The 27,120-nt window shown below is 37.3% G+C and overlaps 1 protein-coding gene across 1 annotated transcript in view; it reads left to right on the top strand.

Moving 5' to 3' along the window:
* LOC130452298 (nucleoprotein TPR-like) overlaps window positions 1–24,501 on the top strand; it is a gene marked incomplete at its 3' end in the record, with an annotated part of 49,505 nt that extends 25,004 nt beyond the window's left edge. Inside the window, exons 6-8 of the mRNA XM_056791535.1 lie at window positions 5,184–5,522; window positions 22,064–22,402; window positions 24,119–24,501. Of these exons, the coding sequence (XP_056647513.1) occupies window positions 5,184–5,522; window positions 22,064–22,402; window positions 24,119–24,501 (1,061 nt within the window). The remainder of the gene's footprint in view (window positions 1–5,183; window positions 5,523–22,063; window positions 22,403–24,118) is intronic.
* Between the last annotated feature and the right edge of the window lie 2,619 nt (window positions 24,502–27,120).

Below are 27,120 nucleotides of genomic sequence, written 5' to 3'. Positions count from 1 at the left end.
TCGAATAGACCTACCAAATAAGCCTCACTAGCTTCCTGGAGAGCCATAACCGCTGAACTTTGAAAACGTAAATCTGTTTTAAAATCTTGTGCTATTTCACGAACCAATCGTTGAAACGGCAATTTTCTAATAAGTAATTCGGTACTCTTTTGATAACGTCTTATCTCACGAAGAGCTACAGTACCTGGCCTATAACGATGAGGTTTTTTTACTCCACCAGTAGCTGGTGCGCTTTTACGGGCGGCTTTCGTCGCTAATTGTTTACGAGGAGCTTTCCCTCCAGTCGATTTTCTAGCAGTTTGTTTAGTACGAGCCATCTTATTTTTTTTTTTGTAAGTATATAAGAAATGTCAATATACTAAACCGCTATAGCAACTCGATAAACACACAATGAATGAGATAAATAGAGAGAGAGAGAGAGAGAGAGATTCGTTGTGAAAAATTAGGAAGGAAGGGTTTTTTTTTTTTTTGGTAATTTGGTTATGATTTGCATTAGGCCCTGATATAGGAATTTTTTCCTCTGCAGGGCTGGGTGTGGGGATATTTAGTTGGGAAGTGCTTGCTCGGCTGCTTCTAGCGGTGCAGTTACATTTTTTTTTTTGTTAAGATTTTTTTTTTTTCTTTTTTATATTTTTTTTTGGGGGGTTTTTTTTTTTTATATATTTTTTTTTTTGTTTATTTTTTGTTTTTTCTTAATCTAATTGGGGGTGGGCGGGTACAGCTGCGGCTGTATTATTCCCTATCGTCGGACATTTGTCTGGAGAATCGGTTCTCCAGGTTGCAGGGAAACCGCAGAAAACCTGCAACTCCGACGATGGATGAAAATGAGGGTGGGTGTTGGGGGTAGGAATTTATCTGATTGATATGGGAGCTATTATTGAGGAAATTGAGGAAGGATGAGGAGGGTCCCTTTCGCAACGGAATTTTTGATTCTATGGATCGAATCAGTTAGAAGGGGCTTGGAGGTCATTTAGGCGGCTTGGAATGGGGGTTATGTCAGTATTGACATAAATGGCGTTGCTAGGGCTAAACCTACACTTTTTCAGTGGGACGTGTTTGGTTTTTGGGTGAAAGCGAAATGAATGCGGTTACCCACGCCGCTGGTTACGGTACAATTATAACCGTAAAAAGGGGGAATGAGGCGTTGTAGCGTTTCGGCTACTAGCGCCCGAGAAGTAGGGATGGCGTTCATTATTGTTGTTGCCAGGATTTCGATTAGGATTTTAGTGTCAGTAGACAGGTCGTAAGGGGTTTGAGGTTTTTCTAGGGTGACTGGGGCTGTATCCTGGGGGGCTTTCGGAGTTTCAATCCTTTTCGGACAGCGGGGGTGGAAGGCGGGGTGAGGTCCGCCGCAATTTTTACAGGTAGGGGAGTTAGCTTTTGGGCATTTTTCTGGCTTGTGACCAGAAGCACCACAGGTTGGACAAATAGGTTTGGCATTGCAGGTGTCTGCGGAGTGGCCGGTAGATGAGCAACGGTTGCAGTATTTGGGGACTGCGGGTATGGTGTTTGAATTTGAGGCTTCGCAGTAGTGCGGAAGCCCGTGGAAGTTAATACCCTTGGTTAGGGCGTGATGGTAGGCGGTTTCGGAATCTGTAATAATTCGGAACATGGATGTGGGTTTATTCGTGGATCTAGCTATAATTCTCCAAGTTTTAAGGACAGGGAGTTTCAGGATAGAGAGGATCTCCAGGAACTCTTCTTCGGTGTAGGATTGGTCTACATTCTTGCAGACCAGAGAAAAGGTGGTTTTTTTGGTTTTAGTGGTGAGGGGTTTTTGGGCTCTTTGGGGAGGGTTTATCGGGATTACGACGATTTTCTCGTCGCCTATGGCGTAACGGATTTTCCTTGCCAACGTTTCGTGATGAAACGTGGAAGGAATTTTGAGGAGGGCGGTTCCATTGGGGTTAGCTTTGAGAAAGCTCATTTGTCCCCTCAACAGCTCTTGCGTGTTGAGGAGATTGTAGAGCTCTCTCTGTGAGGTATATTTAGTTGGGAGGTTTCTCAAATTGAGTGTTTGGGTGATGGTTTGGGATTGTTGGTGGGTTTTGGGGGTCTGGGATTGTTGGTGGGTTCTGGGGGTCTGGGGTTGTTGGTGGGTTCTGGGAGTCTGGGTTTGACTTGGTGCCTGGGGTTTAGTGGTATTTTGGGTATTTTTTTTTGGCTTTTGAGGTATTGAGATTGACTTGGAATTTAGAGGGGGAATTTTGTTTTTGGGGATCGCGCCTTGTCGGGTATAATCAACACGCTGGGATTTAGAGTTGGACGATTTCTGCGAGACCCTAGAAGCATAGGAATCCGCAGATGGTGCTGGTGAGGAGCTTCTATTATTCTCGAGTGATTTCCGTTTGATATACTCAATGGCATTACGAATTTGGGTGAATTGATTTGGACTGTACCGCGAGTATTCTGCGACCAATTCTGCAAAGGTTTCCTCCTCAGAAGGAGAATTGGGGTTGGTAGGGAGTGGTGGGAATTCATCGATGGTGGAAACAGGTTTACTTCGGGTTTGAATGGGGGAACGGGGTACTCGGGGCATTTTCAAAAGTGAAATAGGTGAAATAAAAGATCGATAGAGTCAGATCAAGTGAGGATAAGAAATAAGGATTTCGAGAATTGAAATCCTTTGTTAGTACCTAACAAGAGTTGGCTATCAAAGCCGACAGCGGACTCACTGCCGGAGGGAGTTTCCTCCCCGGTTAAAGAATTCCTGACCCTTTTGATTGCCTGTTAGTGTTTTATAAAAATGAAAATAATATTCACCTGAAACTGGCTGATCCTAGGACTCACGTTGGTTCTTGAAACACTTGCCCCCGAAAGGGTTTATTTCATTATAAAAAAAAGCCCCGAAAAGGGCAGGTAGGTAGAGCAACAAAGCCCCGAAAGGGGCATTTTTTGCAATGGTATACACTAATAATACGAGTTTCTTTGTCAGCGAGAATTTTTAATCGCAGTAGGCGACCCTGCGTTTACCGGTGTGTTTTCTAAAATAAAACAGTGACCGATTATACAGCAGTCCTTTAATCCGTACTTGCGACCTTCTCGAAGCGCTCTAAGAAAGCAACTGGAGATAAATTTATTTATGACCTTCTTTTATAGCTTTGCCCAACATTACGGAGTACTAATCTGGGATTGGTGCGTACTTTTTCTAATGGGCGGAGCCGATAGGTATTATAAAGAGATTAGGGAAAATTCTTAGGTCAGTATTTTGAAGTCTTTTCGAAGTTATCATCGGATTGTTTTAGGTATATAGAAAAAACAAAATAAAAGAAAAATAATGACCGGTCGTGGAAAAGGTGGTAAAGGACTTGGAAAAGGGGGTGCAAAACGACACCGAAAAGTTTTACGTGATAATATCCAAGGAATTACCAAACCTGCTATTAGAAGATTAGCTAGACGTGGAGGAGTAAAACGTATATCGGGATTAATTTACGAAGAAACTCGTGGAGTTTTGAAAGTGTTTTTGGAAAATGTTATTAGAGATGCCGTAACATATACTGAACATGCTAAGAGAAAAACGGTAACGGCTATGGATGTTGTTTATGCTTTAAAACGTCAAGGTCGTACTTTATATGGTTTTGGTGGTTAATTTTCATTTTTCATATTTGAAGTAGAAGAATATGTCCTCCATCGCATTCTTCCCATAGCATATGTATATATACAAAAAAAAAAAAAAAAAAAAAACGGTTCTTTTCAGAACCACAACATATTTTGCTTGAATATGAAAATAAAAAAAAATAAATAACTTACACATTAGTTTGTTCTCTTATATATAAGAACAACCTCGCATTTATTGATACGCACATACATATACACTACATACATACATATAGATAAGAACATAAGCGAGTAGAGGAACTTTTATTTATCTTCATCTCATTATTTGCAATTTTTATTTCTAGTACGAACGTTATTATTAACGATGCTGAAAATAATCACATTAACCAACCACAATTCCAGTTATTATTACAGATGATAAGTTTTCTTATATATCAGGACATTTATTTATTTTTTTTTTATCTAACAGTACGTTACACGAGAATCTCTTCTATCTCAACCAAAGAAAATAGAGAAATCAACGAATCAATAAATCTATCTAGCTCTATATATATATATATATATATATATATATATATATATATATATATATATATATATATATATATAAAATTTAACTATATTATAATCTCTTTTTATATATATATATATAAAAATAAAAAAAATTGTGGCCCTTAAAAGGGCCGGTTTATGCATATGTATTTCGATAAAATAAAGAAAAATAATATAATTAATAAAGAATTAAGCTTTCTTTTCTGTCTTTTTCGGTAAAAGTACAGCTTGAATGTTAGGAAGAACACCACCTTGTGCGATGGTTACTCCAGACAACAATTTATTCAATTCTTCATCGTTTCTAATGGCTAATTGTAAATGCCTTGGAATTATACGGGTCTTTTTGTTATCTCTAGCAGCATTTCCTGCTAATTCGAGTACTTCGGCTGCCAAATATTCCATAACAGCTGCCAAATATACTGGAGCTCCGGCACCGACTCGTTCTGCATAATTGCCTTTTCTCAACAAACGATGTATACGTCCTACAGGAAATTGTAATCCAGCTCGGTTTGAGCGAGACTTTGCCTTTCCCTTTACTTTACCACCTTTACCACGTCCAGACATTTTTTTTTATATATATATTTTTCTTTTTCAAAAAAAAAAAAAATAGAACTGTGTCAATTGAAAACTATGAAGCGCAACCGATGCGACGAAACTAACTGTTAAACAAAAAATTTACACTCGACCTATCTATTTATATTAACATGCCCTACCAATGAAATTATAGCAAATGCGCAAACGTAGAAGGGTGGAGCCTATTAGAATTACGTACGTTGATATAAAAGAGATGGACATAAGTGCTGTTAACTGCGGGGGCTAGTGGACTCCGAGAATTCGACGAGTGAACAAGTGTGACAGTGAAGTGAGGTGAAAGCGGACTCAGGTGAGATACTGATAAAACTTTCCTTCTTTTTCAGCAGGTAGCTGTGCCTTGACACAGCCTTTTATTTATAATGCTAAAAAACATTTCTGCATGAAAGAATTGTGTTTATCAACACATATTTGATTGTGCGGAATTATCCGTTTTTTCGAAACAGCCGTACTTATCAGTACGGCTTAAACTTTTCTTTTAGGTAACTTTAGATACCAAACCAAAATAGGAAAACCGGGACCGAGAGCAACAGGCATGGAGCCTAAAAACTCCAAGAATAAGGAGAAAACAACTGAATTATCCAGAATCATAATTCAGCAAAAAGCTGATTATGAAGCGCTGGTTGAGAAGATGGGACAGCAAATTAAATCCCTCGAAGAGAGAATGAGGAATTATGAACAAACGTTAATTGCTAAAGACAAGCAAATTAAGTCCTTAGAGGACATTATTAAAGAAAACAATGCCGATAACTACAAATTGGCAGACACAATTGTAGAATTGAGAGATGAGATAAAAACTCATGAGAAAAAAATACAAGAACGTACACAAATCGAAGACTGCCCTATGGAAGGAGACTTCACGGAAGTGAAGAACAAAAAAAAAAGAAAAAAAGCAGATAAACAATCCTCAGACGAAGAAGAAGAAACATCAACGGACAATCAAATCCAAGAAGAATTGGAGAAAATAAAAAAAGACGAACAAAGGAAACAGACAAAACCGGAGAGAAGGCCACCTCCGATAATTTTAAAATCCCCACTGATGTGGACAGCACTACGCAAACAGCTAGTGCAAAGGAAAATCGATGCCCAGTGTAAAATGGGAATACACACGGGCAAAATAACGACGGCGACTAAAGACGACTTTAACAAGATGAAGATGCTCCTGAGCGAGTATAAGGAAATTGAGTGGTATACATACCTACTCAATGAAGAAAAGGAGAGGAAGCTCGTCATAAAAGGACTTGCTGTTAACACCCCAGTGTCGGAGGTAGAGGAGGAATTGAAGGAAAATGGACTTAGACCGAAGAAAGTATGGCAGTTGACAAGCCGTACTCAAAGAAATCAGGACAACACACGAAAACTACTACCTATATACATGGTAGTAATAGAACCGAAAGAAGAACCAACTTATAAGAAGTTGAGATACCTCTGCCACACAAAAATAAGTGTGGTAGAACAAAAAAGGCACGACGGACCTGTACAATGTTACAGGTGTCAGGGATTCCATCACGGACAAAGCACGTGCAACATGGACGTGCACTGCGTGAGATGCGCGGGAGCGCATAGAGCGGCGGAATGCACGCTCAGCAAGACGGAAAAACCGAATTGCAAGAACTGCGGAGGAGAACACCCCGCAAACTACAAAGGGTGCCCGAAACACCCGAAAAAGACGGAGAACAACCAAGCAAGGAACACCACGCAAACAGGACGCACTTACGCACAAGTTGCGAAGAAAACAACGAAGACAGAAGAAAAAACACCGGAGCTACTGAGTATGTTGCAAAATATGCAGATACTCATAGCAACACTTATCGCCCAACAAAAATAAACCACAAGAGGACACCCCCCGACACGGTAATTCTGCATTTCACAAGGAAATGTAGAGTTATACATCGGGGACAGCTATAGAGAAGGCGAAGGACCACTCGGATTAGATCTTTTCCTATCGGCATGAGGTAGGAAGAGGTTTACCCGAGGCCGCGAAACACACACACACACGAAGACGTCCAGAACAAGAAGCCAAGAGTGTATAGCCAACAGGCTAATCTCTTTAATAAAAAGATAAGACATCCCAGAATCTCCCATAGACCTAAGGGGAGAGGAGGGATTCTACACGCGAAACTGCGACGTGAGAGAGGATGAGGACCTGTCGGAAGTGACAGGGGGTGGTTGGAATGTTCTTCTTCGCACCCACTCGTGGATTTATCCGGGGGTGGATGTCTAGAGGGACGGGCTCGTCTCAAGGGAAATGTGTGTGTGTGTCTGTTAACTGCTAATTTTACCCATTTTTCGATAAAAACGGTACGTCATTCGAGTGTTTTTATTTTATTTCAAGAGAAATAATGCCACCAAAAGCTAGCGGAAAGGCAGCGAAAAAAGCCGGAAAGGCTCAAAAGAATATTTCGAAAGCCGATAAAAAGAAAAAAAGGAGGAGGAAGGAAAGTTATGCTATTTACATTTACAAAGTACTTAAGCAAGTTCATCCTGATACCGGTATATCGAGTAAAGCTATGAGTATAATGAATAGTTTTGTTAATGATATATTCGAACGAATCGCCGCCGAAGCATCCAGATTGGCTCATTATAATAAACGTTCAACAATTACAAGTAGAGAAATTCAAACTGCAGTGAGATTATTGCTTCCCGGAGAATTAGCAAAACACGCAGTCAGTGAAGGAACTAAAGCCGTTACCAAATATACTAGTTCTAAATAATAAGTATAACACATCTACTATATTGACCGAAAATTTTTTATTTTATTTACTTAAATGGTAACATCGACAAAAAAAAAAAAAAAAAAAAAACGGTTCTTTTCAGAACCACAATACTACTTTTTTTTATTTATATATGATAACAACGAACGAACGACTGACTGACTTTAATTCAATTGATATTCCACTTAACTGAAAATTATGTATATATATATATATATATATATATATATATATAAAAAAACTTTCTAACGTCGCTTTTGTTTAAAAAAGTTTCATATACTAATTCACTGTCGGCTAAAGGCAAAAAAAAAACCCGACCGTCGGTAAGATAAAACATACAAAGCGGTTGGTCGGTTGCCGTTGTCAAAGTAGTTTTTGTGGCGTCTTTGAAATTATGTTATAAACACTTTCTTTTTCTTTTCAAATTGGTTTGAAATTTTAAATAAAATATGTTCATTTCCTAAAATAATATACTATACAATGTAAAAAAGAATAAAAAATGTCGGATAAAATATTAAATATTGTAATAGACAGACATAGTTGCGAATAGAGCGAAGTAGCTCGTTCAAAGAAAATTTAATCAGTCAATCAATTTATTGTAATAATTATAATTTGCTACTACCACTCACCCACCATTCGATATCTAAAATGAAATATACGCGGGTTCCAATATTGAAATTTGATATTATTCTTATATTTAGTATGTCGGAACACATTGTTATTGAAAAATACTCATAATAATATATTAGTTGGGAACATATAGTAGAAACGTGTCGCGTAAATCAGGGTAGACATGTCACCGTTCAAATGATAATTGCGGTATTATTTCAATTCGTTTTGATATTTTTAAATATTTGTAATTATTGTGAATAGACACGTTTCAATTTACATTCATTGTATTTTATGAAGGACTTTTATTTAATTTCGAAATTATATCTAAAGTGCTAAGCATCGACGGAAATAAATTTTTAACCATTTTTAAGTGGTACTTTTTTTTAATAACAAACGTTGTTAGCAATTATTAAATTATAGTAAAACTTCGGCGAAAGTTCGAAGTATACCTTAGTTAGTTATTTGTCAATTTTTTTCATTACATTCGATTCGAAAATCTCGAAGAAACCAAGGTTTTTGAGGTTGGTTTGGTTTATGAGGTTCGTTTTTTAACTTAGTTCTATTCGTTCGTTCAGTCTTCCGTCCGCTTTATTTGAATGACTCCTCTTGTAACTCATTACACGCGAAAAATTAAAAGTCTTTTATACTTTTAAGTATATAGAGAGGTGAAATTTTATAAAACTAAATATAAAAGTACATCCAATATTTTTTTTTTTTTTTTTATATCAGTTTAGTGTAGTTTATCGACGATATAATAACTCTCAAGGTTGTTTGTTAGTAGTTATGGCGGATACAGAAAATCAAACTTCGGTTGTAACCGCAACGTCTGCGTCTAATTCACCGCAGGTTTCGTCGTCTCCAATAAATAAAAAGGAAAAAAAAGCTAAAAATCCTAGGACCAAACCATCTCATCCACCGACTTCGGAAATGGTAAACAATGCGATCAAAGGTTTAAAGGAACGCGGAGGCTCATCTTTACAAGCAATTAAAAAGTACATTGCTGCCAATTACAAAGTTGATGCAGAAAAAGTAGCGCCATTCATCAAAAAATATTTGAAAGCATCTGTAGTATCGGGATCTTTGGTACAAACTAAAGGTAAAGGAGCTTCCGGATCGTTCAAGTTAGCTTCGGCAACTTCGACTGGTGGTACTTCGGCTAAAACGAATGCTATTGACAAAAAGAAAAAGAAAACAGCCGCTTCTACTCCAGGCGTAACTAAATCCAAAAAAATTGTAACAGCTGCAAAAAGAAATGCTATTATTGCAGGAGGAGGAGTGGATAAATCGAAAAGTATTAAGAAATCTAATAAAGGCAAAAAAACGACAGGTACAGCAGCGGCTTCTTTAAAAACTTCGACAACAACAACACCAACTACTGATAAGAAAGGCGTTAAAGTTGCCAAAAAAACAGATAAAAAATCTTCGGCTAAAGGAGGAGTCGCCGCCGCCGCTACCAATACAGCCAGTGCCGCATCATCCGAAATTAAAACGAAGAATCCTACTAAAGCAAAAAAATCCAATAAAGGCAGTCCCACGAAAAAGCCGAAAGCACCAAAACCTAAAACTGCGAAAGCAGCTGCTAGCAGTTCCTCTCCTAAAGCAAGAAAAGCCGCCGCCGCCGCTCCTAAAAAGAAGAAATAAAAAGAATATTTTTTTTCTGACAGAAAGATAGTACAACAATCGAGAAGTATTATCGGACTGATGATGGGTACGACGACAATCGACAATAATAACAAATGGCCCTTGTCAGGGCCACAATTTTTTCATTTATTTATGAAGAAAATGAAAAACAAATAATGTTTGTTTTGATGAAACAAGAATTTTTTGAATTTCGGTTCAATAATTGATATGTTATGTTATATATAACATTTTCATCGATCGATGTAATGTAGGTTGTTACCACCTTCTAGATTTGTCTCGACCTACCTACGATATAGTAGATCTAATCTGTTTTATAAACTTTCAATTATTATATGTCGATATTGTCTAAAATTTGTTAGTTAAAAATAATAATTTTCTCTATCTCGTGTGCGTGCGTGCGTGCGTGTGTGTGTGTGTGTGTGTGTGTGTGTGCGCGTGCGTGCGTGCGTGCGTGCGTCTTCTTTACCCAATCAACAATCACATCCTTCTTTTATATTTCAATGTTTTCAAACGAACATCCTATATTTATATCAAAATATTATACTACTATCATAAATGTTAAATTATTTGTGGTTCTGAAAAGAACCGTTTTTACTTACAATATATATATAAAACAAAAAATCTATTATAATCAAATAGATAAAATGTAATTTTATATAAAAAAAAAAAAAAAAAAAATTTGTATTTATGCTCGTTCTCCGCGAATTCTTCTAGCCAATTGGATATCCTTGGGCATAATGGTGACTCTTTTAGCATGAATGGCACACAGATTAGTATCTTCGAATAGACCTACCAAATAAGCCTCACTAGCTTCCTGGAGAGCCATAACCGCTGAACTTTGAAAACGTAAATCTGTTTTAAAATCTTGTGCTATTTCACGAACCAATCGTTGAAACGGCAATTTTCTAATAAGTAATTCGGTACTCTTTTGATAACGTCTTATCTCACGAAGAGCTACAGTACCTGGCCTATAACGATGAGGTTTTTTTACTCCACCAGTAGCTGGTGCGCTTTTACGGGCGGCTTTCGTCGCTAATTGTTTACGAGGAGCTTTCCCTCCAGTCGATTTTCTAGCAGTTTGTTTAGTACGAGCCATCTTATTTTTTTTTTTGTAAGTATATAAGAAATGTCAATATACTAAACCGCTATAGCAACTCGATAAACACACAATGAATGAGATAAATTTAGAGAGAGAGAGAGAGATTCGTTGTGAAAAATTAGGAAGGAAGGGTTTTTTTTTTTTTTTTTTTGGTAATTTGGTTATGATTTGCATTAGGCCCTGATATAGGAATTTTTTCCTCTGCAGGGCTGGGTGTGGGGATATTTAGTTGGGAAGTGTTTGCTCGGCTGCTTCTAGCGGTGCAGTTACATTTTTTTTTTTTTGTTAAGATTTTTTTTTTTTCTTTTTTATATTTTTTTTTGGGGGGTTTTTTTTTTTTATATATTTTTTTTTTGTTTATTTTTTGTTTTTTCTTAATCTAATTGGGGGTGGGCGGGTACAGCTGCGGCTGTATTATTCCCTATCGTCGGACATTTGTCTGGAGAATCGGTTCTCCAGGTTGCAGGGAAACCGCAGAAAACCTGCAACTCCGACGATGGATGAAAATGAGGGTGGGTGTTGGGGGTAGGAATTTATCTGATTGATATGGGAGCTATTATTGAGGAAATTGAGGAAGGATGAGGAGGGTCCCTTTCGCAACGGAATTTTTGATTCTATGGATCGAATCAGTTAGAAGGGGCTTGGAGGTCATTTAGGCGGCTTGGAATGGGGGTTATGTCAGTATTGACATAAATGGCGTTGCTAGGGCTAAACCTACACTTTTTCAGTGGGACGTGTTTGGTTTTTGGGTGAAAGCGAAATGAATGCGGTTACCCACGCCGCTGGTTACGGTACAATTATAACCGTAAAAAGGGGGAATGAGGCGTTGTAGCGTTTCGGCTACTAGCGCCCGAGAAGTAGGGATGGCGTTCATTATTGTTGTTGCCAGGATTTCGATTAGGATTTTAGTGTCAGTAGACAGGTCGTAAGGGGTTTGAGGTTTTTCTAGGGTGACTGGGGCTGTATCCTGGGGGGCTTTCGGAGTTTCAATCCTTTTCGGACAGCGGGGGTGGAAGGCGGGGTGAGGTCCGCCGCAATTTTTACAGGTAGGGGAGTTAGCTTTTGGGCATTTTTCTGGCTTGTGACCAGAAGCACCACAGGTTGGACAAATAGGTTTGGCATTGCAGGTGTCTGCGGAGTGGCCGGTAGATGAGCAACGGTTGCAGTATTTGGGGACTGCGGGTATGGTGTTTGAATTTGAGGCTTCGCAGTAGTGCGGAAGCCCGTGGAAGTTAATACCCTTGGTTAGGGCGTGATGGTAGGCGGTTTCGGAATCTGTAATAATTCGGAACATGGATGTGGGTTTATTCGTGGATCTAGCTATAATTCTCCAAGTTTTAAGGACAGGGAATTTCAGGATAGAGAGGATCTCCAGGAACTCTTCTTCGGTGTAGGATTGGTCTACATTCTTGCAGACCAGAGAAAAGGTGGTTTTTTTGGTTTTAGTGGTGAGGGGTTTTTGGGCTCTTTGGGGAGGGTTTATCGGGATTACGACGATTTTCTCGTCGCCTATGGCGTAACGGATTTTCCTTGCCAACGTTTCGTGATGAAACGTGGAAGGAATTTTGAGGAGGGCGGTTCCATTGGGGTTAGCTTTGAGAAAGCTCATTTGTCCCCTCAACAGCTCTTGCGTGTTGAGGAGATTGTAGAGCTCTCTCTGTGAGGTATATTTAGTTGGGAGGTTTCTCAAATTGAGTGTTTGGGTGATGGTTTGGGATTGTTGGTGGGTTTTGGGGGTCTGGGATTGTTGGTGGGTTCTGGGGGTCTGGGGTTGTTGGTGGGTTCTGGGAGTCTGGGTTTGACTTGGTGCCTGGGGTTTAGTGGTATTTTGGGTATTTTTTTTTGGCTTTTGAGGTATTGAGATTGACTTGGAATTTAGAGGGGGAATTTTGTTTTTGGGGATCGCGCCTTGTCGGGTATAATCAACACGCTGGGATTTAGAGTTGGACGATTTCTGCGAGACCCTAGAAGCATAGGAATCCGCAGATGGTGCTGGTGAGGAGCTTCTATTATTCTCGAGTGATTTCCGTTTGATATACTCAATGGCATTACGAATTTGGGTGAATTGATTTGGACTGTACCGCGAGTATTCTGCGACCAATTCTGCAAAGGTTTCCTCCTCAGAAGGAGAATTGGGGTTGGTAGGGAGTGGTGGGAATTCATCGATGGTGGAAACAGGTTTACTTCGGGTTTGAATGGGGGAACGGGGTACTCGGGGCATTTTCAAAAGTGAAATAGGTGAAATAAAAGATCGATAGAGTCAGATCAAGTGAGGATAAGAAATAAGGATTTCGAGAATTGAAATCCTTTGTTAGTACCTAACAAGAGTTGGCTATCAAAGCCGACAGCGGACTCACTGCCGGAGGGAGTTTCCTCCCCGGTTAAAGAATTCCTGACCCTTTTGATTGCCTGTTAGTGTTTTATAAAAATGAAAATAATATTCACCTGAAACTGGCTGATCCTAGGACTCACGTTGGTTCTTGAAACACTTGCCCCCGAAAGGGTTTATTTCATTATAAAAAAAAGCCCCGAAAAGGGCAGGTAGGTAGAGCAACAAAGCCCCGAAAGGGGCATTTTTTGCAATGGTATACACTAATAATACGAGTTTCTTTGTCAGCGAGAATTTTTAATCGCAGTAGGCGACCCTGCGTTTACCGGTGTGTTTTCTAAAATAAAACAGTGACCGATTATACAGCAGTCCTTTAATCCGTACTTGCGACCTTCTCGAAGCGCTCTCGAGATAAATTTAGAGAGAGAGAGAGAGATTCGTTGTTAAGAATTTGGAAGGAAGGTTTTTTTTTTTTTTTGGTAATTTGGTTATGATTTGCATTAGGCCCTGATATAGGAATTTTTTCCTCTGCAGGGCTGGGTGTGGGGATATTTAGTTGGGAAGTGTTTGCTCGGCTGCTTCTAGCGGTCAGTTACATTTTTTTTTTGTTCAAGATTTTTTTTTCTTTTTTATATATTTTTTTTTTGGGGGTTTTTTTTTTTATATATTTTTTTTTGTTTATTTTTTGTTTTTTCTTAATCTAATTGGGGGTGGGCGGGTACAGCTGCGGCTGTATTATTCCCTATCGTCGGACATTTGTCTGGAGAATCGGTTCTCCAGGTTGCAGGGAAACCGCAGAAAACCTGCAACTCCGACGATGGATGAAAATGAGGGTGGGTGTTGGGGGTAGGAATTTATCTCACTGATATGGGGGAACTATCGAGGAAATTAAGGTAGGTTTCTGGGAGATCCTCGTATGCTGTTGCAAGCAGTCGAAGAGGCGGATAAGGGAGCTTTTTTTTGGGTTTTGAACCTAGTGGCCGCATATTGTTGGTCCAGGGGTTGAGGAGGGTCTCTTTAGCAGCGGAATTATTTGATTCGATGGTTCGAATCACATATCGGGCTTGGAGGTCATTTAGGCGAGATAAATTTATTTATGACCTTCTTTTATAGCTTTGCCCAACATTACGGAGTACTAATCTGGGATTGGTGCGTACTTTTTCTAATGGGCGGAGCCGATAGGTATTATAAAGAGATTAGGGAAAATTCTTAGGTCAGTATTTTGAAGTCTTTTCGAAGTTATCATCGGATTGTTTTAGGTATATAGAAAAAACAAAATAAAAGAAAAATAATGACCGGTCGTGGAAAAGGTGGTAAAGGACTTGGAAAAGGGGGTGCAAAACGACACCGAAAAGTTTTACGTGATAATATCCAAGGAATTACCAAACCTGCTATTAGAAGATTAGCTAGACGTGGAGGAGTAAAACGTATATCGGGATTAATTTACGAAGAAACTCGTGGAGTTTTGAAAGTGTTTTTGGAAAATGTTATTAGAGATGCCGTAACATATACTGAACATGCTAAGAGAAAAACGGTAACGGCTATGGATGTTGTTTATGCTTTAAAACGTCAAGGTCGTACTTTATATGGTTTTGGTGGTTAATTTTCATTTTTCATATTTGAAGTAGAAGAATATGTCCTCCATCGCATTCTTCCCATAGCATATGTATATATACAAAAAAAAAAAAAAAAAAAAAACGGTTCTTTTCAGAACCACAACATATTTTGCTTGAATATGAAAATAAAAAAAAATAAATAACTTACACATTAGTTTGTTCTCTTATATATAAGAACAACCTCGCATTTATTGATACGCACATACATATACACTACATACATACATATAGATAAGAACATAAGCGAGTAGAGGAACTTTTATTTATCTTCATCTCATTATTTGCAATTTTTATTTCTAGTACGAACGTTATTATTAACGATGCTGAAAATAATCACATTAACCAACCACAATTCCAGTTATTATTACAGATGATAAGTTTTCTTATATATCAGGACATTTATTTATTTTTTTTTTATCTAACAGTACGTTACACGAGAATCTCTTCTATCTCAACCAAAGAAAATAGAGAAATCAACGAATCAATAAATCTATCTAGCTCTATATATATATATATATATATATATATATATATATATATATATATATATATATATATATATAAAATTTAACTATATTATAATCTCTTTTTATATATATATATATAAAAATAAAAAAAATTGTGGCCCTTAAAAGGGCCGGTTTATGCATATGTATTTCGATAAAATAAAGAAAAATAATATAATTAATAAAGAATTAAGCTTTCTTTTCTGTCTTTTTCGGTAAAAGTACAGCTTGAATGTTAGGAAGAACACCACCTTGTGCGATGGTTACTCCAGACAACAATTTATTCAATTCTTCATCGTTTCTAATGGCTAATTGTAAATGCCTTGGAATTATACGGGTCTTTTTGTTATCTCTAGCAGCATTTCCTGCTAATTCGAGTACTTCGGCTGCCAAATATTCCATAACAGCTGCCAAATATACTGGAGCTCCGGCACCGACTCGTTCTGCATAATTGCCTTTTCTCAACAAACGATGTATACGTCCTACAGGAAATTGTAATCCAGCTCGGTTTGAGCGAGACTTTGCCTTTCCCTTTACTTTACCACCTTTACCACGTCCAGACATTTTTTTTTTATATATATTTTTCTTTTTCAAAAAAAAAAAAAATAGAACTGTGTCAATTGAAAACTATGAAGCGCAACCGATGCGACGAAACTAACTGTTAAACAAAAAATTTACACTCGACCTATCTATTTATATTAACATGCCCTACCAATGAAATTATAGCAAATGCGCAAACGTAGAAGGGTGGAGCCTATTAGAATTACGTACGTTGATATAAAAGAGATGGACATAAGTGCTGTTAACTGCTAATTTTACCCATTTTTCGATAAAAACGGTACGTCATTCGAGTGTTTTTATTTTATTTCAAGAGAAATAATGCCACCAAAAGCTAGCGGAAAGGCAGCGAAAAAAGCCGGAAAGGCTCAAAAGAATATTTCGAAAGCCGATAAAAAGAAAAAAAGGAGGAGGAAGGAAAGTTATGCTATTTACATTTACAAAGTACTTAAGCAAGTTCATCCTGATACCGGTATATCGAGTAAAGCTATGAGTATAATGAATAGTTTTGTTAATGATATATTCGAACGAATCGCCGCCGAAGCATCCAGATTGGCTCATTATAATAAACGTTCAACAATTACAAGTAGAGAAATTCAAACTGCAGTGAGATTATTGCTTCCCGGAGAATTAGCAAAACACGCAGTCAGTGAAGGAACTAAAGCCGTTACCAAATATACTAGTTCTAAATAATAAGTATAACACATCTACTATATTGACCGAAAATTTTTTATTTTATTTACTTAAATGGTAACATCGACAAAAAAAAAAAAAAAAAAAAAACGGTTCTTTTCAGAACCACAATACTACTTTTTTTTATTTATATATGATAACAACGAACGAACGACTGACTGACTTTAATTCAATTGATATTCCACTTAACTGAAAATTATGTATATATATATATATATATATATATATATAAAAAAACTTTCTAACGTCGCTTTTGTTTAAAAAAGTTTCATATACTAATTCACTGTCGGCTAAAGGCAAAAAAAAAACCCGACCGTCGGTAAGATAAAACATACAAAGCGGTTGGTCGGTTGCCGTTGTCAAAGTAGTTTTTGTGGCGTCTTTGAAATTATGTTATAAACACTTTCTTTTTCTTTTCAAATTGGTTTGAAATTTTAAATAAAATATGTTCATTTCCTAAAATAATATACTATACAATGTAAAAAAGAATAAAAAATGTCGGATAAAATATTAAATATTGTAATAGACAGACATAGTTGCGAATAGAGCGAAGTAGCTCGTTCAAAGAAAATTTAATCAGTCAATCAATTTATTGTAATAATTATAATTTGCTACTACCACTCACCCACCATTCGATATCTAAAATGAAATATACGCGGGTTCCAATATTGAAATTTGATATTATTCTTATATTTAGTATGTCGGAACACATTGTTATTGAAAAATACTCATAATAATATATTAGTTGGGAACATATAGTAGAAACGTGTCGCGTAAATCAGGGTAGACATGTCACCGTTCAAATGATAATTGCGGTATTATTTCAATTCGTTTTGATATTTTTAAATATTTGTAATTATTGTGAATAGACACGTTTCAATTTACATTCATTGTATTTTATGAAGGACTTTTATTTAATTTCGAAATTATATCTAAAGTGCTAAGCATCGACGGAAATAAATTTTTAACCATTTTTAAGTGGTACTTTTTTTTAATAACAAACGTTGTTAGCAATTATTAAATTATAGTAAAACTTCGGCGAAAGTTCGAAGTATACCTTAGTTAGTTATTTGTCAATTTTTTTCATTACATTCGATTCGAAAATCTCGAAGAAACCAAGGTTTTTGAGGTTGGTTTGGTTTATGAGGTTCGTTTTTTAACTTAGTTCTATTCGTTCGTTCAGTCTTCCGTCCGCTTTATTTGAATGACTCCTCTTGTAACTCATTACACGCGAAAAATTAAAAGTCTTTTATACTTTTAAGTATATAGAGAGGTGAAATTTTATAAAACTAAATATAAAAGTACATCCAATATTTTTTTTTTTTTTTTTATATCAGTTTAGTGTAGTTTATGGACGATATAATAACTCTCAAGGTTGTTTGTTAGTAGTTATGGCGGATACAGAAAATCAAACTTCGGTTGTAACCGCAACGTCTGCGTCTAATTCACCGCAGGTTTCGTCGTCTCCAATAAATAAAAAGGAAAAAAAAGCTAAAAATCCTAGGACCAAACCATCTCATCCACCGACTTCGGAAATGGTAAACAATGCGATCAAAGGTTTAAAGGAACGCGGAGGCTCATCTTTACAAGCAATTAAAAAGTACATTGCTGCCAATTACAAAGTTGATGCAGAAAAAGTAGCGCCATTCATCAAAAAATATTTGAAAGCATCTGTAGTATCGGGATCTTTGGTACAAACTAAAGGTAAAGGAGCTTCCGGATCGTTCAAGTTAGCTTCGGCAACTTCGACTGGTGGTACTTCGGCTAAAACGAATGCTATTGACAAAAAGAAAAAGAAAACAGCCGCTTCTACTCCAGGCGTAACTAAATCCAAAAAAATTGTAACAGCTGCAAAAAGAAATGCTATTATTGCAGGAGGAGGAGTGGATAAATCGAAAAGTATTAAGAAATCTAATAAAGGCAAAAAAACGACAGGTACAGCAGCGGCTTCTTTAAAAACTTCGACAACAACAACACCAACTACTGATAAGAAAGGCGTTAAAGTTGCCAAAAAAACAGATAAAAAATCTTCGGCTAAAGGAGGAGTCGCCGCCGCCGCTACCAATACAGCCAGTGCCGCATCATCCGAAATTAAAACGAAGAATCCTACTAAAGCAAAAAAATCCAATAAAGGCAGTCCCACGAAAAAGCCGAAAGCACCAAAACCTAAAACTGCGAAAGCAGCTGCTAGCAGTTCCTCTCCTAAAGCAAGAAAAGCCGCCGCCGCCGCTCCTAAAAAGAAGAAATAAAAAGAATATTTTTTTTCTGACAGAAAGATAGTACAACAATCGAGAAGTATTATCGGACTGATGATGGGTACGACGACAATCGACAATAATAACAAATGGCCCTTGTCAGGGCCACAATTTTTTCATTTATTTATGAAGAAAATGAAAAACAAATAATGTTTGTTTTGATGAAACAAGAATTTTTTGAATTTCGGTTCAATAATTGATATGTTATGTTATATATAACATTTTCATCGATCGATGTAATGTAGGTTGTTACCACCTTCTAGATTTGTCTCGACCTACCTACGATATAGTAGATCTAATCTGTTTTATAAACTTTCAATTATTATATGTCGATATTGTCTAAAATTTGTTAGTTAAAAATAATAATTTTCTCTATCTCGTGTGCGTGCGTGCGTGCGTGTGTGTGTGTGTGTGTGTGTGTGTGTGTGTGTGTGTGTGTGTGTGTGTGGGTGCGCGTGCGTGCGTGCGTGCGTGCGTCTTCTTTACCCAATCAACAATCACATCCTTCTTTTATATTTCAATGTTTTCAAACGAACATCCTATATTTATATCAAAATATTATACTACTATCATAAATGTTAAATTATTTGTGGTTCTGAAAAGAACCGTTTTTACTTACAATATATATATAAAACAAAAAATCTATTATAATCAAATAGATAAAATGTAATTTTATATAAAAAAAAAAAAAAAAAAAATTTGTATTTATGCTCGTTCTCCGCGAATTCTTCTAGCCAATTGGATATCCTTGGGCATAATGGTGACTCTTTTAGCATGAATGGCACACAGATTAGTATCTTCGAATAGACCTACCAAATAAGCCTCACTAGCTTCCTGGAGAGCCATAACCGCTGAACTTTGAAAACGTAAATCTGTTTTAAAATCTTGTGCTATTTCACGAACCAATCGTTGAAACGGCAATTTTCTAATAAGTAATTCGGTACTCTTTTGATAACGTCTTATCTCACGAAGAGCTACAGTACCTGGCCTATAACGATGAGGTTTTTTTACTCCACCAGTAGCTGGTGCGCTTTTACGGGCGGCTTTCGTCGCTAATTGTTTACGAGGAGCTTTCCCTCCAGTCGATTTTCTAGCAGTTTGTTTAGTACGAGCCATCTTATTTTTTTTTTTGTAAGTATATAAGAAATGTCAATATACTAAACCGCTATAGCAACTCGATAAACACACAATGAATGAGATAAATTTATTTATGACCTTCTTTTATAGCTTTGCCCAACATTACGGAGTACTAATCTGGGATTGGTGCGTACTTTTTCTAATGGGCGGAGCCGATAGGTATTATAAAGAGATTAGGGAAAATTCTTAGGTCAGTATTTTGAAGTCTTTTCGAAGTTATCATCGGATTGTTTTAGGTATATAGAAAAAACAAAATAAAAGAAAAATAATGACCGGTCGTGGAAAAGGTGGTAAAGGACTTGGAAAAGGGGGTGCAAAACGACACCGAAAAGTTTTACGTGATAATATCCAAGGAATTACCAAACCTGCTATTAGAAGATTAGCTAGACGTGGAGGAGTAAAACGTATATCGGGATTAATTTACGAAGAAACTCGTGGAGTTTTGAAAGTGTTTTTGGAAAATGTTATTAGAGATGCCGTAACATATACTGAACATGCTAAGAGAAAAACGGTAACGGCTATGGATGTTGTTTATGCTTTAAAACGTCAAGGTCGTACTTTATATGGTTTTGGTGGTTAATTTTCATTTTTCATATTTGAAGTAGAAGAATATGTCCTCCATCGCATTCTTCCCATAGCATATGTATATATACAAAAAAAAAAAAAAAAAAAAAACGGTTCTTTTCAGAACCACAACATATTTTGCTTGAATATGAAAATAAAAAAAAATAAATAACTTACACATTAGTTTGTTCTCTTATATATAAGAACAACCTCGCATTTATTGATACGCACATACATATACACTACATACATACATATAGATAAGAACATAAGCGAGTAGAGGAACTTTTATTTATCTTCATCTCATTATTTGCAATTTTTATTTCTAGTACGAACGTTATTATTAACGATGCTGAAAATAATCACATTAACCAACCACAATTCCAGTTATTATTACAGATGATAAGTTTTCTTATATATCAGGACATTTATTTATTTTTTTTTTATCTAACAGTACGTTACACGAGAATCTCTTCTATCTCAACCAAAGAAAATAGAGAAATCAACGAATCAATAAATCTATCTAGCTCTATATATATATATATATATATATATATATATATATATATATATAAAATTTAACTATATTATAATCTCTTTTTATATATATATATATAAAAATAAAAAAAATTGTGGCCCTTAAAAGGGCCGGTTTATGCATATGTATTTCGATAAAATAAAGAAAAATAATATAATTAATAAAGAATTAAGCTTTCTTTTCTGTCTTTTTCGGTAAAAGTACAGCTTGAATGTTAGGAAGAACACCACCTTGTGCGATGGTTACTCCAGACAACAATTTATTCAATTCTTCATCGTTTCTAATGGCTAATTGTAAATGCCTTGGAATTATACGGGTCTTTTTGTTATCTCTAGCAGCATTTCCTGCTAATTCGAGTACTTCGGCTGCCAAATATTCCATAACAGCTGCCAAATATACTGGAGCTCCGGCACCGACTCGTTCTGCATAATTGCCTTTTCTCAACAAACGATGTATACGTCCTACAGGAAATTGTAATCCAGCTCGGTTTGAGCGAGACTTTGCCTTTCCCTTTACTTTACCACCTTTACCACGTCCAGACATTTTTTTTTTTTTTTTTTTTTTATATATATTTTTCTTTTTCAAAAAAAAAAAAAAAAAAAAAAAAAAAAAAAAAAAAAAAAAAAAAAATAGAACTGTGTCAATTGAAAACTATGAAGCGCAACCGATGCGACGAAACTAACTGTTAAACAAAAAATTTACACTCGACCTATCTATTTATATTAACATGCCCTACCAATGAAATTATAGCAAATGCGCAAACGTAGAAGGGTGGAGCCTATTAGAATTACGTACGTTGATATAAAAGAGATGGACATAAGTGCTGTTAACTGCGCGCGGGGGCTAGTGGACTCCGAGAATTCGACGAGTGAACAAGTGTGACAGTGAAGTGAGGTGAAAGCGGACTCAGGTGAGATACTGATAAAACTTTCCTTCTTTTTCAGCAGGTAGCTGTGCCTTGACACAGCCTTTTATTTATAATGCTAAAAAACATTTCTGCATGAAAGAATTGTGTTTATCAACACATATTTGATTGTGCGGAATTATCCGTTTTTTCGAAACAGCCGTACTTATCAGTACGGCTTAAACTTTTCTTTTAGGTAACTTTAGATACCAAACCAAAATAGGAAAACCGGGACCGAGAGCAACAGGCATGGAGCCTAAAAACTCCAAGAATAAGGAGAAAACAACTGAATTATCCAGAATCATAATTCAGCAAAAAGCTGATTATGAAGCGCTGGTTGAGAAGATGGGACAGCAAATTAAATCCCTCGAAGAGAGAATGAGGAATTATGAACAAACGTTAATTGCTAAAGACAAGCAAATTAAGTCCTTAGAGGACATTATTAAAGAAAACAATGCCGATAACTACAAATTGGCAGACACAATTGTAGAATTGAGAGATGAGATAAAAACTCATGAGAAAAAAATACAAGAACGTACACAAATCGAAGACTGCCCTATGGAAGGAGACTTCACGGAAGTGAAGAACAAAAAAAAAAGAAAAAAAGCAGATAAACAATCCTCAGACGAAGAAGAAGAAACATCAACGGACAATCAAATCCAAGAAGAATTGGAGAAAATAAAAAAAGACGAACAAAGGAAACAGACAAAACCGGAGAGAAGGCCACCTCCGATAATTTTAAAATCCCCACTGATGTGGACAGCACTACGCAAACAGCTAGTGCAAAGGAAAATCGATGCCCAGTGTAAAATGGGAATACACACGGGCAAAATAACGACGGCGACTAAAGACGACTTTAACAAGATGAAGATGCTCCTGAGCGAGTATAAGGAAATTGAGTGGTATACATACCTACTCAATGAAGAAAAGGAGAGGAAGCTCGTCATAAAAGGACTTGCTGTTAACACCCCAGTGTCGGAGGTAGAGGAGGAATTGAAGGAAAATGGACTTAGACCGAAGAAAGTATGGCAGTTGACAAGCCGTACTCAAAGAAATCAGGACAACACACGAAAACTACTACCTATATACATGGTAGTAATAGAACCGAAAGAAGAACCAACTTATAAGAAGTTGAGATACCTCTGCCACACAAAAATAAGTGTGGTAGAACAAAAAAGGCACGACGGACCTGTACAATGTTACAGGTGTCAGGGATTCCATCACGGACAAAGCACGTGCAACATGGACGTGCACTGCGTGAGATGCGCGGGAGCGCATAGAGCGGCGGAATGCACGCTCAGCAAGACGGAAAAACCGAATTGCAAGAACTGCGGAGGAGAACACCCCGCAAACTACAAAGGGTGCCCGAAACACCCGAAAAAGACGGAGAACAACCAAGCAAGGAACACCACGCAAACAGGACGCACTTACGCACAAGTTGCGAAGAAAACAACGAAGACAGAAGAAAAAACACCGGAGCTACTGAGTATGTTGCAAAATATGCAGATACTCATAGCAACACTTATCGCCCAACAAAAATAAACCACAAGAGGACACCCCCCGACACGGTAATTCTGCATTTCACAAGGAAATGTAGAGTTATACATCGGGGACAGCTATAGAGAAGGCGAAGGACCACTCGGATTAGATCTTTTCCTATCGGCATGAGGTAGGAAGAGGTTTACCCGAGGCCGCGAAACACACACACACACGAAGACGTCCAGAACAAGAAGCCAAGAGTGTATAGCCAACAGGCTAATCTCTTTAATAAAAAGATAAGACATCCCAGAATCTCCCATAGACCTAAGGGGAGAGGAGGGATTCTACACGCGAAACTGCGACGTGAGAGAGGATGAGGACCTGTCGGAAGTGACAGGGGGTGGTTGGAATGTTCTTCTTCGCACCCACTCGTGGATTTATCCGGGGGTGGATGTCTAGAGGGACGGGCTCGTCTCAAGGGAAATGTGTGTGTGTGTCTGTTAACTGCGCGGGGGCTAGTGGACTCCGAGAATTCGACGAGTGAACAAGTGTGACAGTGAAGTGAGGTGAAAGCGGACTCAGGTGAGATACTGATAAAACTTTCCTTCTTTTTCAGCAGGTAGCTGTGCCTTGACACAGCCTTTTATTTATAATGCTAAAAAACATTTCTGCATGAAAGAATTGTGTTTATCAACACATATTTGATTGTGCGGAATTATCCGTTTTTTCGAAACAGCCGTACTTATCAGTACGGCTTAAACTTTTCTTTTAGGTAACTTTAGATACCAAACCAAAATAGGAAAACCGGGACCGAGAGCAACAGGCATGGAGCCTAAAAACTCCAAGAATAAGGAGAAAACAACTGAATTATCCAGAATCATAATTCAGCAAAAAGCTGATTATGAAGCGCTGGTTGAGAAGATGGGACAGCAAATTAAATCCCTCGAAGAGAGAATGAGGAATTATGAACAAACGTTAATTGCTAAAGACAAGCAAATTAAGTCCTTAGAGGACATTATTAAAGAAAACAATGCCGATAACTACAAATTGGCAGACACAATTGTAGAATTGAGAGATGAGATAAAAACTCATGAGAAAAAAATACAAGAACGTACACAAATCGAAGACTGCCCTATGGAAGGAGACTTCACGGAAGTGAAGAACAAAAAAAAAAGAAAAAAAGCAGATAAACAATCCTCAGACGAAGAAGAAGAAACATCAACGGACAATCAAATCCAAGAAGAATTGGAGAAAATAAAAAAAGACGAACAAAGGAAACAGACAAAACCGGAGAGAAGGCCACCTCCGATAATTTTAAAATCCCCACTGATGTGGACAGCACTACGCAAACAGCTAGTGCAAAGGAAAATCGATGCCCAGTGTAAAATGGGAATACACACGGGCAAAATAACGACGGCGACTAAAGACGACTTTAACAAGATGAAGATGCTCCTGAGCGAGTATAAGGAAATTGAGTGGTATACATACCTACTCAATGAAGAAAAGGAGAGGAAGCTCGTCATAAAAGGACTTGCTGTTAACACCCCAGTGTCGGAGGTAGAGGAGGAATTGAAGGAAAATGGACTTAGACCGAAGAAAGTATGGCAGTTGACAAGCCGTACTCAAAGAAATCAGGACAACACACGAAAACTACTACCTATATACATGGTAGTAATAGAACCGAAAGAAGAACCAACTTATAAGAAGTTGAGATACCTCTGCCACACAAAAATAAGTGTGGTAGAACAAAAAAGGCACGACGGACCTGTACAATGTTACAGGTGTCAGGGATTCCATCACGGACAAAGCACGTGCAACATGGACGTGCACTGCGTGAGATGCGCGGGAGCGCATAGAGCGGCGGAATGCACGCTCAGCAAGACGGAAAAACCGAATTGCAAGAACTGCGGAGGAGAACACCCCGCAAACTACAAAGGGTGCCCGAAACACCCGAAAAAGACGGAGAACAACCAAGCAAGGAACACCACGCAAACAGGACGCACTTACGCACAAGTTGCGAAGAAAACAACGAAGACAGAAGAAAAAACACCGGAGCTACTGAGTATGTTGCAAAATATGCAGATACTCATAGCAACACTTATCGCCCAACAAAAATAAACCACAAGAGGACACCCCCCGACACGGTAATTCTGCATTTCACAAGGAAATGTAGAGTTATACATCGGGGACAGCTATAGAGAAGGCGAAGGACCACTCGGATTAGATCTTTTCCTATCGGCATGAGGTAGGAAGAGGTTTACCCGAGGCCGCGAAACACACACACACACGAAGACGTCCAGAACAAGAAGCCAAGAGTGTATAGCCAACAGGCTAATCTCTTTAATAAAAAGATAAGACATCCCAGAATCTCCCATAGACCTAAGGGGAGAGGAGGGATTCTACACGCGAAACTGCGACGTGAGAGAGGATGAGGACCTGTCGGAAGTGACAGGGGGTGGTTGGAATGTTCTTCTTCGCACCCACTCGTGGATTTATCCGGGGGTGGATGTCTAGAGGGACGGGCTCGTCTCAAGGGAAATGTGTGTGTGTGTGTGTGTTAACTGCTAATTTTACCCATTTTTCGATAAAAACGGTACGTCATTCGAGTGTTTTTATTTTATTTCAAGAGAAATAATGCCACCAAAAGCTAGCGGAAAGGCAGCGAAAAAAGCCGGAAAGGCTCAAAAGAATATTTCGAAAGCCGATAAAAAGAAAAAAAGGAGGAGGAAGGAAAGTTATGCTATTTACATTTACAAAGTACTTAAGCAAGTTCATCCTGATACCGGTATATCGAGTAAAGCTATGAGTATAATGAATAGTTTTGTTAATGATATATTCGAACGAATCGCCGCCGAAGCATCCAGATTGGCTCATTATAATAAACGTTCAACAATTACAAGTAGAGAAATTCAAACTGCAGTGAGATTATTGCTTCCCGGAGAATTAGCAAAACACGCAGTCAGTGAAGGAACTAAAGCCGTTACCAAATATACTAGTTCTAAATAATAAGTATAACACATCTACTATATTGACCGAAAATTTTTTATTTTATTTACTTAAATGGTAACATCGACAAAAAAAAAAAAAAAAAAAAACGGTTCTTTTCAGAACCACAATACTACTTTTTTTTATTTATATATGATAACAACGAACGAACGACTGACTGACTTTAATTCAATTGATATTCCACTTAACTGAAAATTATGTATATATATATATATATATATATATATATAAAAAAACTTTCTAACGTCGCTTTTGTTTAAAAAAGTTTCATATACTAATTCACTGTCGGCTAAAGGCAAAAAAAAAACCCGACCGTCGGTAAGATAAAACATACAAAGCGGTTGGTCGGTTGCCGTTGTCAAAGTAGTTTTTGTGGCGTCTTTGAAATTATGTTATAAACACTTTCTTTTTCTTTTCAAATTGGTTTGAAATTTTAAATAAAATATGTTCATTTCCTAAAATAATATACTATACAATGTAAAAAAGAATAAAAAATGTCGGATAAAATATTAAATATTGTAATAGACAGACATAGTTGCGAATAGAGCGAAGTAGCTCGTTCAAAGAAAATTTAATCAGTCAATCAATTTATTGTAATAATTATAATTTGCTACTACCACTCACCCACCATTCGATATCTAAAATGAAATATACGCGGGTTCCAATATTGAAATTTGATATTATTCTTATATTTAGTATGTCGGAACACATTGTTATTGAAAAATACTCATAATAATATATTAGTTGGGAACATATAGTAGAAACGTG

This window comes from Diorhabda sublineata, unplaced genomic scaffold, assembly GCF_026230105.1.
Source record: "Diorhabda sublineata isolate icDioSubl1.1 unplaced genomic scaffold, icDioSubl1.1 Dsub_64, whole genome shotgun sequence".
Classification (NCBI taxonomy): Eukaryota; Metazoa; Arthropoda; class Insecta; order Coleoptera; family Chrysomelidae; genus Diorhabda; species Diorhabda sublineata.
The sequence above is the reverse complement of the archived record's forward strand: the minus strand, read 5'-3'. Positions and strand labels throughout refer to the sequence as shown.